The sequence below is a fragment of the Hyaloscypha bicolor genome (assembly GCF_002865645.1).
Source record: "Hyaloscypha bicolor E unplaced genomic scaffold K444scaffold_53, whole genome shotgun sequence".
Taxonomy (NCBI): domain Eukaryota; kingdom Fungi; phylum Ascomycota; class Leotiomycetes; order Helotiales; family Hyaloscyphaceae; genus Hyaloscypha; species Hyaloscypha bicolor.
In genome coordinates, this window is record NW_020194555.1 from 2,941,480 (window position 1) to 2,957,673 (window position 16,194).

The 16,194-nt window shown below is 44.8% G+C and overlaps 5 protein-coding genes across 5 annotated transcripts; 2 read left to right on the forward strand and 3 right to left on the reverse strand.

The window, feature by feature from the left end:
• Nucleotides 1–168: 168 nt before the first annotated feature.
• Nucleotides 169–1,523, reverse strand: K444DRAFT_586241 (Metallo-dependent phosphatase; the record flags this gene model as incomplete). The annotated part of the gene is made up of 4 exons (XM_024877965.1): nt 1,281–1,523; nt 986–1,219; nt 685–939; nt 169–629 (listed from the first exon to the last, which is right to left on the reverse strand). Exons 1-4 carry the CDS (start codon nt 1,294–1,296, stop codon nt 169–171), a joined length of 966 nt encoding a protein of 321 aa, XP_024739746.1. The 5' UTR covers nt 1,297–1,523.
• A 575-nt stretch (nt 1,524–2,098) lies between these two features.
• K444DRAFT_627711 (uncharacterized protein) lies at nt 2,099–5,473 on the forward strand (the record flags this gene model as incomplete). Its single annotated transcript, XM_024882835.1, has 3 exons — nt 2,099–2,274; nt 2,304–5,414; nt 5,461–5,473. The coding sequence occupies 3 exons, from the start codon at nt 2,099–2,101 to the stop codon at nt 5,471–5,473; spliced, it is 3,300 nt and encodes a 1,099-aa protein (XP_024739747.1).
• A 661-nt stretch (nt 5,474–6,134) lies between these two features.
• Nucleotides 6,135–8,700, reverse strand: K444DRAFT_524706 (ARM repeat-containing protein; the record flags this gene model as incomplete). Its single annotated transcript, XM_024874373.1, has 3 exons — nt 6,135–8,339; nt 8,454–8,596; nt 8,661–8,700. 3 exons carry the CDS (start codon nt 8,698–8,700, stop codon nt 6,135–6,137), a joined length of 2,388 nt encoding a protein of 795 aa, XP_024739748.1.
• Nucleotides 8,701–12,482: 3,782 nt separating this feature from the next.
• Nucleotides 12,483–13,497, forward strand: K444DRAFT_351491 (uncharacterized protein). Its single transcript, XM_024872107.1, has one exon. The coding sequence runs from the start codon at nt 12,662–12,664 to the stop codon at nt 13,424–13,426; it is 765 nt and encodes a 254-aa protein (XP_024739749.1). The 5' UTR covers nt 12,483–12,661; the 3' UTR covers nt 13,427–13,497.
• A 72-nt stretch (nt 13,498–13,569) lies between these two features.
• On the reverse strand, nt 13,570–15,054 carry K444DRAFT_627714 (kinetochore protein-like protein nuf2; the record flags this gene model as incomplete). Its single annotated transcript, XM_024882836.1, has 3 exons — nt 13,570–13,689; nt 13,741–14,916; nt 14,965–15,054. The coding sequence occupies 3 exons, from the start codon at nt 15,052–15,054 to the stop codon at nt 13,570–13,572; spliced, it is 1,386 nt and encodes a 461-aa protein (XP_024739750.1).
• Between the last annotated feature and the right edge of the window lie 1,140 nt (nt 15,055–16,194).

The window sequence follows — 16,194 nt, forward strand, 5'->3', positions numbered from 1 at the left end:
ATCATGAATTGGATTTGCGTCAAGACGAAAGGAATCAAGAACCTTCCAATTCTGCAAGCGTAGTTCCAAATCTTGAATTATCAGCATGTTTGTGATTTTGTATTCAGAAAGTCTGGGTATTTAGAAGATTTCTATCCGGGTGACTAGGTCATCTCTAACGTGAAAGATTTACAAGAAGTAATCGGGTAGCGCACTTCCATCCGCAATCTTCTCCTGCCCTCCTGACTGCACGTCTTTATGTAAATCGTTCTCGGGCGCCGCCGCAAAAACATTGAAGAATCGTTCCCCGGTATCACTGACCTCCAACACACTTGCCATATTTCCACATCTGTAGCAGTAGTTCGGGGCGCTCCATACGGTACTTAAACGGTCATCGTAGAGGACTTGGTAGCCTTCTTGGCAGAGTTGATGGGCGCGGAGGATGTGTGACATGCTGTTAACTTCAAGAAATTTTCTGACAACTTGTGCACCAAAGGTATAGCCTGCTCCACGTGGAGAAAGCGAGAATTCGTCCCGGTCCGGATCGGGGTCCGACCAGACGAGATCAGCCATTGGCCCTTCGTGGGGTATTTCTCGGAATCGATCTATTATTTTGATTTGGTCAATCGAATGGATGGATGGGGAAAGGCCTGAGTTGTCCTGTCAGTCCCAAAGCTCAAGGCAGCTTGCTTTAGAGAAGCTTACCTCCATGAACACAAAAGATCTGATCATTGATGACGACACTCAAAGTGAGGAAGTCGAACATGTCTGTAAAGTAGTGCCACACATTCGCGTTCCCGTATTTCCTCGAGCATTCCGTATAGAAGCCGTATGATTGGGTGACTCCTCTTGATTCATGGTTCCCTCGTATCAGATGCACGCGGTGCGGGTATCGAAGCTTCAGGCAAACAAGAAGGGATATCGTTTCGACGCTGAACATGCCCCGGTCAACGTAATCACCTGTTCAAGTCAGAACTTGGCTTGCAGTGGCTAACGAACGCCTCACCAAGGAAGAGGTAATTCGTATCTGGACACCATCCTCCGATCTTGAAGATCTCGATAAGGTCGAAGAACTGGCCATGTATATCCCCAACCACTGTTACAGGTGCTTGCACATGTACCACATTACTCTCTTGCATCAACAGCTCTTTGGTCTTCGCACATATTGCTTCGATGACGGATTCGGCGAGGAGGTTCTTTTTGTACAGGCTTTCTATGCATTCATCAAGATCGACCGAGGCTGAGGAGGAAGAAAGCACATTAGTTTCAGGCACAGAAGCTTCCAGAAAGCCCAGACTTACAAGGCAGGCCAGGCATATTGCCAGATGCTCCAAGACTATCGACGGCAAGGTCCGCCACAGAGCTCGGAAGGTGAAGGGGGGTCGGAGCTGGCAGAGGCGGTTTCTTTCAGCAATGGTTGTAGTCGCAACAACATTGTCGCGTGCTGTCTGAGCCGTTTCTAAGTCATATCACGGGTGGTCGAAGCGGAGGAGGCTGTCGCGTTGACTCAACATCGATACGTAGACAATTTGGAGGTATGGATTATCAAGACAAAGAGGCATCGACAATTGGCGCTTTGTCCTGCGATGCACGTGAACTCTGGCGGGCCACCGTAGCTAGTGTTGCTTCGGCTGCCCTGAACCCTGCTCGGCTCCTTCATACTTTCTTCCGTCCATCGAATTTGTTCTCACGTTAGCATTCGTCTATGAATTCGCTTTCTCGTCTTCTGCTCCCCTTTCTTCAAAGTCAGATATCGCCTTGCATTGAATTCATCGCCTCTGTACTTCCCTTCCAGATGATCAGGTGATCACTGAGCTTTGCTTGCGTTCTTGCTCGTCGGTTTAGCAATACATGTTCGGGGGCCCAAGGGACGGTTGGTTTGGATTGGGGCTGCACGACATTTGAGTACGTTTCAGTGCATTTTGACTTCTCCTCCTCCTGACGGCAGTCCTTCAACCCAGAGTATTTAGGTGTCGTCATTCTCAAAGATTCACCTTTGACTTTTTGGAACAAATTTCAATGTCCACTTGAAGGTCTTCGGTTTCGACATCTTAAACGTTGTCGGCGTCACTTGAGGACAGACTTGATGCCTTGTTGACCGATTCCGGTCTTGTCCAAGATGGCAGCAGCTTGGCCCCAGGGCGCCCAGCCTTCTACCCCGAACAATGGCCCTCAGTATCCACCGAGTACACCACTACCCCAGCGGAAGAATACCAACCCTCCACCAATATGTTACAAGTGCGAAGGGGAACATTTTGTCAAAGACTGCCCTCAAGGATCACTGCCAATTGCTGGGTGAGTAAATCCTTCTCTTTAATCTTCAGTTTATCCCGTTTTGTTGCAGGGGCCATCGTGGAGCCGATCTACGGTGCCCAGCGGTTTGTCGCTGCACGTGTTTCCTATCTCTCTCTCGTGGTAGCAATGACTGTTGGCTCAGATGGCCTCAAATTTTTAATGCTCATCCTGCTATTCCATAACCCATGCTTTCAAGTTTTCGCCTGCAATTATGTTAACAAGTATAGCTCGTTTCCTCAACCATCAACACAGGCGTACCAACAATACCCCAGACCCGCACCCCCTGTCCAAACGTATCCGCCCCAACCTGGTCCACCTCAGCAATACACGGCCTATCCGCAAAATCAGCAATACGGTGCTTCAGGGCCCCAAACTGCTTATAATCAACCTCCACAACAACAATATAGTGTTCCACCCGTCCCACAATACGGTCGTCCAGGATACCAAGCTTCTCCTTACGGCCAGTATCCTCAGCCAAATGGCCCTCCACAGTACGGCGGTCCTGGTTATCAACCTCCCCCCCAGCAGTACGGCCCTCCGGCTACTGCACCGTATCAACCTCCAAACCCATATGCACAACCACCCGCTGGGTATGGAGGGCCTCAACCTGGACCACCTGCAACCTACCAAGCTCCTCCACCGCAATGGAATATGCCCCCTACTGCACGACCACCTTATCAACAGATTAGACGGAGCGCCTCATTTCAACAAAGAGAATTATCTGCAACTCCAAGTCAACAGTCTCAACCACAACCGCAGCTTGACTATGGGCCAGAAGCCCCCAAACAGACCCCACAGACACCCGTATCAAATCATGGAAGTCTTCAGCATAGCGCACCTCAAGTTGCTCAAAGCTCACCAGCTACTGCAGCTGCTGAATCGAAAGTGGCTAGTGCTGCAAGCACACCTCGAAATCAGCAAGCGCCTCGTATGGGGTTTGTTCGGAAAGAATCGACGCACTCACTTGCTTCTGAAGGCCAGGCTTCAGAAAGTAAATATTCTGAGGGTTTAGGTGGGGACGATCCATTTAGGGTAGAAAGCGAGACACCAACCCCCGAAGACGAGGATGCGCAATTCGATTGGGATTTCAGATACATTTTCAAGGAGCCAGAGAGGAAAGAGACTGTTGCACTCGCACAACCGTTATCTGCCATTTTCTTACCTAACTCCACGCCAGTTCCCCTGGTTCAAGCATGGTCGATTCATATCCCTTCTATCTCGAGATATGCGAGAAAAGATAACGGTAAAGAGTTCGTGCGAAGCATCAGAAATGCCCCACAGTGGTCATTCTTGCAAGAAGATCCAGGTTTTTCAGATGAGCCCCTAGAAGGCCCGTTGATTCCCTTGTCCGAAGTTCCTGCTTGGACAGTAGCACGTCACGGAATCCCCACGCCGGAACCCGAGCTAGTGACGGAGCTGGAGAACGATGAGGGTCCGGAAAGCCGAAAACGGCCAAGATCCGAGGAAGAGGAAGAGGGTCAGATCGACGAGCAAGATGATGTTGACAACCAGATTGCCCTTGAATCCTCCGAAATTGAAGCTGAGGGACCAAGAGCCAAGCGCCAAAAAAACGAAGAAGATGAAGGGCAATTAGACGAAGTGATGGGTACGCCTGCTGTTGGGACCCCTGTTCTGACAAACCCAAGAGCCGGTACGCCGTGCCTGCAAACGGATGACGACGCCTGGGCTCCGGAGGAAGGTGAGCGTGCTACTAGCCCTATGGACCCAACGGAAGCACTTCTTGCATCTCTCGGAGTTTCTGGCACCCCTAAACCAGTCAAGCAGGAATCGCTCCCGCCATACCCTGCACCTAACGAAGAGAATGAATCCCCACAAACCCCGACTCCAGCGGGGAGCCAGCAGAACCAACAAAATCCTACTGTGCCACCACCCAATGTTGCACAGAGTACTGGGCAACCCATGAGTAACGCCTATGGCAATACTCCTCAAGGTAATCCTCAGTGGATTTCTCCTGCAAACACACCTCAGGTAAAGCCCCAGTGGAACCCACCTCCAAGCGCGCCTCAGAGTCAGCCACAGTGGGGGCCATCTACAAATGCTCCGTATGGAGGTGGTCAACCTGCCGGCCCCCCGGGTCCACCAGCAAATGCTCCATATGGAAATGGTCCACCTACTGGTCCCCCCGGCCCTCCTGCGAACCAGCCGTATGTCAATAGTCAATATGGACCTCCCACAAACGCCCCTTACGGAAATGGCCCTTCCCCTTACGCTGCACCCATGAATCAACAATACGGACCGCCTGTTAACGTGCCTTATGGCCCACCGAATGGGTATCAACCGGGACCTTCCCAACCATACGGACCACAAGCTCCGTCCTATGGTAACGCACCTCCTTACAATGCTCCACAGCCATATCCTCAACAATATGGACCACCAGCAAATTTCCAGCAAGGCCCTCCGCAATATGCGCAGCCCTCTGCGCCGTACGGCCCACCTAGCCACTTTCCTCAAGGGGCCCCTCAATACCCACCACCGCAACGAGCCCCTTCTTTAGGTAATGGACCACCAGTCCCTGGTCCGTACGGTGGTCCCCCACAGACCAGTCCCGTTCAATATGGCCCTCCTCAAAATGTCCCATACAATGCATACCCAAATCCTCTCCAGCAATACAGTAACAATGGCCCTCAAGGCCCTTATGCAAACGGCCCTCAACCGAACCCGCCATACCCCAACGGGCCTCCTGTTCAGCCTCCGTATGGCAACATTCCCCCTCGTCAAGATTCTGGCTATGTAAGTGCGCGGGGGTCGTATAGCAACGGATCCGGCCCGCCTGAATATCTCCAGCAAAATGCGACCCAGAACTCGGCCCCGCCGGCACCTCAGAACGACCCTAACCGCCCTGCTCACGGCTTCGATGAGCCTCACAATCAAAACCAGAAAGAAAATAATCCACCTCAACAGTTGGATCGGAGGAACGGCGACGAGGAAGGCAGTGCCGATACGATCAACAGTAATGGAACGGATAGTGCCGAGGACGGAGGCACTCCATTAAGTCCGACGTCAGCAGAGATTCTGGGGAAATTGGTTCGCAAGAATAGCAGTGGTGATGGTTCACGGCAGAAGAGCGAGGCATCCCGTAAAATCAAGAGACCTCAACCTGTGGTCGCCGATGCTTACAGGTTTGTCCAAGACTTTTGTGCTTATTCATTTACTAACGTAGATTAGCCGTCGTTGGTAAAGGAGGAACAGGACTCTGCCGTTCTCCCAACCAACAACCACGATCTTCTGCGGAACTTGAGACTCGTCTTTGACCATATCAGGTCAAGCGCATGTAGTGTTGCAACAAGCCTCACTGGTTTCCCAGTAAAGCCTTCAAGTAGTTGGTTGGTCTATGGTCACTTTTGCTCTTCTTGTAAATTTACGAATATTGGGGGCTTTCGAACTCGGGGCAAAGGGCTTCATGGTTCAATTCAGTCTCTAAGTGTGGGCTTTTGCATTTTAGTCAGGCTCATGCAGTTGGTGTTTTTTGTACCAATACATTTAGTTTTATTGCATTCTTGCTTTGCGAGCGGGTTGGCTATGAACTGGTTAGACTAGACGGTTTCCCGCATGGATCTAGCATCCGTCTTTGTTACTTTCCAGCGTTTCTTGGCAGGGCCGATTCAGATTTTACATGCCGAAGAAAGGTTCAATTCACAGTTGTTTGCTTCAGAAAATTCAGATAGTAATGGGCCAGGCTCAATGCAAGCTTATGGCTGATAGTAATGCCGCGGGCTTCTTTTTTCGTAGCTTCTTTGAATATTTTTGTGACCAAATTTCCTCGACTTGAACACAAACATTTTGATGCCTTCTAGTTGAGGCTATTTGTAATTGTGATTGCGAAGCAGCCTCGCGACTACTCACTTCATGAGTCTATCACGCTCCCTGCCGTCGTCACTGCTCTCGTCTTCGGCCTCCGATGCTTCTTCGCTGGATTCCTCCTCGCTTTCTTCGTCGCTGTCTTCATCCTCGGTCTCTTCATCCCCGCCTTCGCCCTCCGCCAACCAATCGTCAAGGGTCTTCTCCTTTCCGCCGACGGCGCCAAAACCATTTGTCTTTGATGGCGACCCGATCTTCGTCTCTCTTATTACACTATCTAGGCGTTCCCCGGCCGGCACAACTCGATTCGATTCGTACTCGGTCTTCGATATTTCCGTCTCTCTCAGCGAAGGATCGGGTTCCTTGCCCGCTTCCACCCATTCAGGCAATGCTTCGTAGCCTCTAAGTCCGTGTAAACCGCCATCCTCGCCCACAACAAGACTTGCTGATCCAAGCGTGAAACCGGTGCGACTTTCTGATGGGCTGGGTGTGTGGGGAACAGGCTTTGGCGCTAACAGCATAAGACTTGCTAGTTGTGTGGAAGATGGCGCTGCGAGGAGCGCCTTATAGAGCCTCGTACGATCACGAAGATCGTACGAGGTATCGTAGCGGGCTAAGAGGAGGATGTAATTCCAGAGCATCACGATGGGGTGCTCTGGCTCGGGTTCTGGCTTCTGAAACCCGGATTGAGACTGCTCTTCGAGATCTGCGAATCCTTCATTGCCTACTGATGAGTAGTCGTGTGCTGGCGCAGGTGCCATGGTAGGTTTCACGGGTTCTGGTCCTGAACGGTTGAGATGATGAAGGTACACTTTTGCTGCTAGCAGAACAATTTGCAGTTTTGCCGGCTCAGCTTCATCTGCAAACCCTTTGGCCAGGATTCGGAGTACATCTGCGGCAATGTTGTTCTCGCCATCGATGCCTGAAAATTCTCCTACAAGCCAAATAATCGATGCCCGCGCTCGAGGATTCGTTGCGGTGTCGAGATTCTTTGCTAATCGGATGACAGTGCTCTGGTGTGATCCCGGATCTTGCTGTATCAAATGCCTAATGACAGTTAAGGACTCTGCAACCAGGTTTCCATCAAGACTGGTAATTTGTTTCAAAAGGAGACGCAAGCATCGTGCCGATGTTCTTGCGTCACTTTGGGCACATCTCCCAATGGCCCGTACTGATTCCCGTACAAGTTCTTTGTCTGAACCTTGGGAGAAGTGTTCGAGCTCATTGAGAATCAAGCTCTTGAGGTAAGGATCGGAGTGAGGGAATATCAGGGTGAGAAGTTCAAGTTTCAGCTCCCAGACTTGTGGTGGATCCGTAGAATGCACTAGGAAATGAGATGCGTATTTGACGAATACTTCTGGCTTGGTGAGACACACTGATACAACGTTGTATAATGCGATGTGTTGAATGTCCTGTGGTCCTCGTAGTAATGCAATCAATGGTCCGATGCAGCTGCTGATATACTCCTGTGTCCCAAGGTTGACGTAGCATCGAGCAACTGCTACAACGACTGCTGAATTCCGGCTCTGTAGAAGTGGTTTAATACTTTTCAGGAGAAGCTCAAGGTCGGGGTCAAGGATCTGGATCACTTCTCCAGTACCTTCTTCCTCCGCGCCCTCGCTATCGTCCCCATAAAAGCCTTGAGCACTATTGCTCTTCTTCACTCTCCTTGTTCTCTTCGGAAAGCACTGCCTCGAATATACAGTCATCAGTCGCAACGTAGCAAGTTGACTCCATTCATCCATGTCCACCAACTTCTTGACCAATCCTCGATAATGCTTGTTTATAAGATCAAGCCGGTCCGGACAAATCTCCATGAAAGCCGTCACCGCAGCCCCAGCCACATAGTATTGCTTATCCCCAAGCAACGTCGACAAATATTCCAGTAATTGCGGCAGTGTATTCGGATCCAGCCTGTAACATTTCGGTATTGCCAGGGCAGCGGCCTTCCTTACATAAGGGCTCATATCCCCCAGTCCTTTCTTGATTGCGAGAGAGACAATCTGGCTGATGACGGGGACCCGAATTCCTGACATGGTCTTGAGCGCCAGGGCTCGTACTTGTGGGTTGCCATCTGAAAGCGACTTCTGGATTGTGTTTATGGAGAGGAGGGCCAGGTCTGGCTCTTGCTCGGCGTGGTTGAGGAGGTAGATGTAGACTAGCTTTTTGATCTCGATGTTCGGGGATGCGACATTCTTGACGACAGAAGAAAAGAATGTAAGGCATGGCTGGGAGCGGTACATCATCTGGATTCTGGAATTAGCTTCACTCTATATCGCCTTCGCAAGCTGGGTTTGAATGTTCCAAATGCAGTCTGATGAATGAAGCCGTGAACACTGGGCGGAGTGCGGCAGACGTACAGAGACGACCCTCCTCAGTCCTTCTAGTATCTCTCGATCATTTCGACTATCAAGCAACTTCTTTATCTGCACTGCTGGCAACGTCTTCGTGGAGCTGCGCGAGCTCCGGGCAGATTGAGCGGCATCGAGGGTGAGCTCTCGAGCTGTAGTAAAGGTCAGTGCATGATTCCAACTGGGCAACACTCCAAGAAATGAGAGAGATCATACCGCTTTCCAGCAGGCTGGAGATCTTAGATATCGACTCCATGCGTGGTCATGAAGAGTTGAAGGCGCATCGTCACTTTGGAGGTCTGTAGTGGGGCTACAGTGGTATGCAAAAACTCCCTGTTTTACAGTGGTATGCAAAAACTCCCTGTTTTAGCGCGTTTTTGACGAAAAGCGGTACACTTAAAAATGGGTGCACCAAAAGTTACCTAAATCATTTTCAACCACTAATTACTCTACCAAACCACGTCCAAATTAGATAAGAAGTAGATTAATTTACTTCCCTGAAGTATCTCTTGCTAATAATAAGAGCAGATTATAGCTCCTTACCTAAGCCTGCGCGTATCGCGGCTATCTATAATCTTCTCGCATAACCCGTGTAGAACCAGGAGCTCCTTGAGTAGTAGTATAATAATTTTGATTTTGGATAGGAAATAAGGTACTCCCGTAGTATTTTTATAGCTGGGGAAGACTTTGATTATTATAATAGATAACTATAGTATATACTAGAGTTAGAGGGTACTTGATATATGCCAGAAGTAAGAGGGGGATAGGGAAGAGGGAAATCTGGATATATTAGTTACTTCTCTATTACCTAATTTTGAACCTAATTAGGGGGGGCTTTCGTAATATTAAGTCTAATATGCGAGGGAATTATAGGAAAGTCTATAGGAAGTATCTAAACTTTAGAAATTACCTAATTAATACTATTTAAAGGTTTGGAGGTTTAGATAGGGACTAGAAAGGCTAGAAGGCATTTCTATAATTTAGGATATTAGAATTTCCCTATAGAATTAGTATAAAATTAATGAAATTACTATACTTAATATTACTTAAAGTTCTGGTAATTTTAATATTATAAAAGGTAATTCCAAAATCACTTATTATTTTACTAGAAAGCTAATATTAATACTAATTAAAAAATATTATGGTTCTTAATAACTATAACTACTATTAAAAAAACGAAAGCTAATTTAGAATTATGGGAAATAGCTCTTTTAATTATTCTAATATAAAAAAATCCTATAGTATAATTATAAAAATATTTAGTATAAGGAAAAAACTTCAAATATAGATAAACTTGACTAAAAATAATAATTATAATACTAGTAATAACTTTCTTTAAAAGAGCCTAAAATCCTGTAATTTAATTAGTTTATTTCTTGCCTCCCTAAACTAGTAATACGTGAAAATTAAAGAAATAGCTTATTAATCTTAATTCTAAATATTATTTTCCCTATTCCCTAATTACCTTATAATTATTATCTAATAGCCCAGAACTTATAAACTCTTAATAATCTTGCTTTTATAAGTTACCTATACCCTAGTAAAAGCTAATTTTATTTTTAGGGTATATACTAAAGGTAATATCTAGTTAAATTAAGTCTTTTACTTAAATATTCGGAATAGTGCTTTAAAATAGGGCTATTAAATAGGGCTTTTAAATAGGGCTACTATATTAGTAATTAGTGCTACTAAGTACTTATATTTAATATAAAATACTAATTAGCTTCTAAATTCTATATAGTATACTAAAGGAAGACTTTAGCCTTTATAATAAGGAGAAATCCTTATACTAGTACCCGATTTTTCTATTACCTTTAGCTATTTTAGCTTAGTCTTTTTCTCTAATATTATAGATATTAAATTACTAATATCTACCTATTAATATTAATAAAAAAAGAGTAAATTAGTTTATAGATAGGGGAGAAATTAGGTTTACTAAGAATTTGGCTTAATATATAGGCTTAATAGCTATAAATTTGGGTAAGAGAAAAAAGAAGTAAATTATAATCTAATTATATTATTAGTAAGAGCTACTTTAGGGAAGTAAATTAATCTATTTCTTACCTAATTTGGGCATGATTTAGTAAAGTAATTAGTAATTAAATATAATTTAGTACTATTTTTTTAAGGTATTACTTTTTATTAAAAACGCGCTAAAATAAGGAATTTTTACATATTACTATAGCGTGTTTTTAATAAAAAGTAGTATCTTAAAAAAATAGTACTAAATTATATTTAATTACTAATTACTTTACTAAACCATGCCCGAATTAGGTAAGAAGTAGATTAATTTACTTCTCTAAAGTAGCTCTTACTAATAATATAATTAGATTATAATTTATTTTTTCTTTTCCTTACCCGAATTTATAGCTATTAAGCCTATATATTAAGCCAAATTCTTAGTAAACCTAATTTCTCTTCTATCTATAAACTAATTTGCTCTTTTTTTATTAATATTAATAGGCAGATATTAGTAATTTAATATTTATAATATTAGAAGAGAAGGCTAAGCTAAAATAGCTAAAGATAATAGAAAAATCGGGTACTAGTATAAGGATTTCTCCTTATTATAAAGGCTAAAGTCTCTCTTTAGTATACTATATAGAATTCAGAAGCTAATTAGTATTTTATATTAAATATAGGTATTTAGTAGTACTAATTACTAATATAGTAACCCTATTTAAAAGCCCTATTTAATAGCCCTATTCTAAAGTACTATTCCGGATATCTAAGCAAAAGACTTAATTTGACTAGATATTGCCTTTAGTACGTATCCTAAAGACAAAATTAGCTTTTACTAGAGTATAGGTAACTTATAAAAGCAGGATTATTAAGAGTTTATAAGTTCTGGGCTATTAGATAATAATTATAAGGTAATTAGGAAATAGGGAAAATAATATTTAGAATTAAGGTTAATGAGCTATTCTCTTAATTTTCACGTATTACTAGTTTAGGGAAGCGAGAAATAAACTAATTAGATTACAGGATTTTAGGCTCTTTTAAAGAAAGTTATTACTAGTATTATAGTTATTATTTTTAGTTAAGTTTATCTATATTTGAAGTTTTTTCTTTATACTAAATATTTTTATAATTATGCTATAGGATTTTTTTATATTAGAATAATTAAAAGAGCTATTTCCCATAATTCTAAATTAGTTTTCGTTTTTTTAATAGTAGTTATAGTTATTAAGAACCGTGGTATTTTTTAATTAGTATTAATATTAGCTCTCTAGTAAAGTAATAAGTAATTTTGGAACTATCTTTTATAATATTAAAATTACTAGAACTTTAAGTAATATTAAGTATAGTAATTTTATTAATTTTATACTAATTTTATAAGGAAATTCTAATATCCTAAATTATAGAAATATCCTCTAGCTTTTCTAGCCCTTATCTAAATCTCTAAATCTCTAAATAGTATTAATTAGGTAATTTCCAAAGTTTAAATACTTCCTATAGACTTTCCTATAATTCCCTTATATATTAGACTTAATATTACGAAAGCCCTCTCTAATTAGGTTTAAAATTAGGTAATAGGGAAGTAACTAATATATCCAGATTTCCCCCCTCCTTACTTCCCTTCTACTTCTGGCATATATTAAGCACTCTCTAACTCTAGTATATACCATAGTTATTTATTATAATAATTAAAGTCTTCCCTAGCTATAAAAATACTACGGGAGTACCCTGTTTCCTATCTAAAATCGAAATTATTATACTATTACTCAAGGAGCTCCCGGTTCTATACGGGTTATGCGAGAAGATTATAGATAGCCGCGATACGCGCGGGCTTAGGTAAGGAGCTATAATCTGCTCTTATTATTAGCAAGAGATACTTCAGGGGAGTAAATTAATCTACTTCTTATCTAATTTGGACGTGGTTTGGTGGAGCAATTAGTGGTTGAAAATGATTTAGGTAACTTTTGGTGCACCCATTTTTAAGTGTACTGCTTTTCGTCAAAAACGCGCTAAAACAGGGAGTTTTTGCATACCACTGTAAGCGATTTACATTGAAGGCACGTCTTTCCTTGGTACAATGAACTGCCTAAACCACAACTCAACACGAAGGTTCTCTACAAGATTTTGCTATGGATGTCCAACTTGATTTCAATTAACATCCAGCACTAACTTCAAGACGGCCGCCGCCCCTTTATTACACAAATCTACCCCTCTGATTCCTCCCCAGACGTCTCTACAGACGTCCTTCCGCACCAGCAATGTCGCCCATACCAGTCGCCCTACCTCCAGCTCTCCCCTCCGAGCTCCTCATCTACATTTTGACCCACCAAACCTACCCTACAACCCTGATAATCTGCCAACCACGCTCGAGCTTCCACTCCTCCCTCCTAGCTTCGATCCCACAAACCCTCCAAGCACAACCTCCTCCACCACCAGCAGAAGGCCTCTCAGACACTCAATCTGAGCCCACCTCCGAACCTCCGCCTCTTCATTTACTCTTGGTGCCTACCCTCCACCAAATAGCGATTTCGAGACATATCCACCTAGTCTTCATCCCCACGGTCTCCCGCCTCCGCGCTTATCTGGCTGTCTTCTCCTCTATAGACGCAGAAAGCCAAGCCCCGCCGGAAAAGAAATTCGATAAACCGGGGACGAAACTGCCGTTGCTGGTTGTGTATGGATTACTGGAGTTGCATAGGGATACGAGTGAGTGGAGCGCGCAGGGATTGGGGAATAGTATTGCGGGGTTGGTGGAAGCGGGGTGGCGGACTGGACGGAAGGTTGTGGTGTTAGAGGAGCGGGGAATGGATGAATGTTTAAGTGACATGGAGCTAGAGGAGGGAAGAAAGAATAGGGTCAAGGTTTGGGAAGAAGGTGTGCCGATGTTGAATGGGAGTGTCAGGCAAGCTGGTCTCGAGAGCGAGGATGGAGGGTGGAGTGGACGGACGGTCGAGGTTGGAAGGATCTTGGCAAGGTGGTTTAAGTTTGGGAAGGGTGATTGGGAAGAGTGCGAACACGAATGATGCTCAGTCTGGCCATTTGTGGCATTTAAGAACTTATACATTGTATTGCTGGGTCATTATCATGCTATCTCAGACAGGTATACCCAAACGCCAATTGCTACCAGCCGCTTCTTCTCCAATTCCAGAACCCAAGCACGAATGAATTAAGTATAAATCGATTGCTCCATCTCAGTGATGTACAGCTTGATATGGGAGTCCATCTTGAGGAACTCATCATGTGCACTGTGGATTTCGTTCTCGATGTTCTCCTTTAGGTCCGCCATCTTAATTTTATCAGCGGGATGTCTCGAAGAAATGGAAATGGGGTGACGTACCTTCTTCTCAGTCTGCTCTATCCGTACTCTCCTCCGCTCCATATCTCGTCCTTTCTCTACTCTCTCCTCTGTGAGTTTTCTGTGCACAGCACGAAGCTCTTCCATTCTCTCCTTCGCACTCATCGCTTTCTCTTTGCTACCTTCTCTCAGCTTCTCCGTTCGCTCGAGCCATTTCGACAATTGCCGTTGCAGAAGGCCCTCAGTTCTCTCAACCTCTCGAACATTATTTCCCCGTTCTCCCAGAGCATCTCGTTGCTTTGCAATTCGAATGTTTTCCTCTTCTTCCTTTGCCAATTCCGCTGAAATCTCATCCAATAGCTTGATACACGATGCAACATCAGATGAGACGACAGAGAATGTATCTGTTGAAGTTTGCAAGCCACGAGCTCGTCGATCCATGGCATCAATCTGTGCCTTCTCAGTATTCAGAGCATTGCTGAGCTCGGTCAGGGATGCTTGAAGAGCAGCCGGCGATTGTAGAACGTAAGGTCGCAATTTTGAGCTCTCTTGTCTGAGCGAAATAGTCATGGCCGTTTTGTCCTCCAAGATGGCGGTCATCTCCCCCTTCTTGACCTTCACATTTTCGAATCGTCGAGTTACTTTCTCTTGGCTTTGGCGTAGCTCCAACAATCGCTTTTTAAGCTCCTCGTTCCGCTTAACCTTCTCCGCAATGTGTGCTTCCATGGCTTTGCGATTCCGCTTCATTTCCTCCAAGCGCGCCTCCATCTCCTGATTCTCCATGTATAACGTCTCAATCCTGACCTTCGTAGTCTCTGCCTTGTTGAAATGTTCGTCTATCACGGCGGTTTGACTCTCCCGGAATCGTACAAAGTTGATGATATAGGAGAAGATCTTGACCAGTCGATCGTGTGTTGGCTTGTAAAGATCCTGAAAAGAAAAGTCTGTGATGCCACACTCGATCAACAATTTGCGCAGACTGACGTAGAAACCCATAAGATTTCGCGTTTCTGAAGGAATGATATCCATGTACTCTCCACAAACGTCCTCCGCCGCTGCGCGCATAGCTGGATCAACAGTCTCGCGCGTCGCGTTCATCAGCAGCTCTGCGAACCATTCGAAGATCATCTGGATTTGTAAAGGGTTTGGCTTTTGAAGATCTGCGACAGCGAATGGAACCCCGATATCACTTATGCATCCTACTATTTCCTTGTCGGGCTGCTTGAATCAGTGCTTGCGTAGGATTGGCGAGAGGGGATTTCGTACCAGGCGCATAAACGCATCAGAATCTTCCTCCTTCTTCTTCCCCCGATTTTGCTGTTGAGGCACGATAGACATTCTTGGATTGTAAGACATTGTTGTGTGGGCGAAGAGGTTGTTCTCGAAAATGGTTGAAAGAGTGAGGAAGTTGTGGTGCGATGTTGTCTTTGAAGTCGTTGCCATGTAAACAAAACGGGCCGTAGTTTTTCCGGGCTGTTCATCACGTGAGTTAATCGAGTACGTCAACCCCCTTGCAAGCTTCGATCCAAACGCCTTTGATTTTCGGGGGGGCGATATATTGGATCTTGTTGCCTTAACCTTCTGTAACTGGAATTGTTCGTGAATGAAACGAATCTCTCAGTTTTCTTCAGCTTGCATCTGGTGCGGAAAGATCAGGTGACTCTTCTCAAGCGAAAAGAGTCTGTTTGAAGTTGTTAACTCTATTTTCTGAGTAGAGAAGAAGATGGCTATTTCATGAAATAGCTGGTCCTCCTGCATTTTGCTCTCTGTCAGGATGTTTTTCAGTTAAAGGACAGCTTCTAATCTGTCTGCCTGAGAAAGAAAATGCTTCTTGGGCTCTTTTGATGTCTTTGGTCAACTTGGAATTTGCCTTCTCATTGACAGTCTCTTCTCAGACTATGTCTTAGAAAACTCATGCAATGGCTCAACCAAATTCAAGTCGAAATAGTCTCGCTAATCCCCAGGTGAAGTTTATCAAAATACTTGCACTGTCTGGCTCTATTCTTCTCCCTACTCGCTTCGTTGGTACCTAAGCTGTCCGCTTCTGGCAACTCTGCACAGTGCCATTGTCTGGATTCGGAAACTCGTATCTACAATGTCGCTCGAAGGGCTTGCCTCATGACTCAGAGGAAACCACAGAGGAACATGTGAAAGGGGGCCTCGGGGACGCCGCTACTTTGTTCTCCAAGTAGAATTAAACCGGTTGTGACCTGATTCCATTTGTCACCAAAGAGGAGGTATTTTTAACAGCCCACCAGAACGCCACCTATTCTCCCCGCAGTGAAGTCCCCGCTCCGATGCAGGGTTTGGAACAAAACGAGTGGTCATCCTCACGTCACCTCGAGAAAGCGCCTCTTTGGTACTTTCGTTTTCACACCCTCTTCGCCCCGAAGACTGCAGCAGGATGCTTTTGGCGGTTTTGACCCCCGCCCTGCTGCAACGTAAGCTGCCCCTCCCCTCGGAACCAGATACTCGATCACAGCGTCAGTCGTGTAC

Coding starts and splice junctions, on each gene's coding strand:
- K444DRAFT_351491 (XM_024872107.1), top strand. CDS start 12,662: ATGTCGCCCATACCAGTCGCCCTACCTCCAGCTCTCCCCTCCGAGCTC.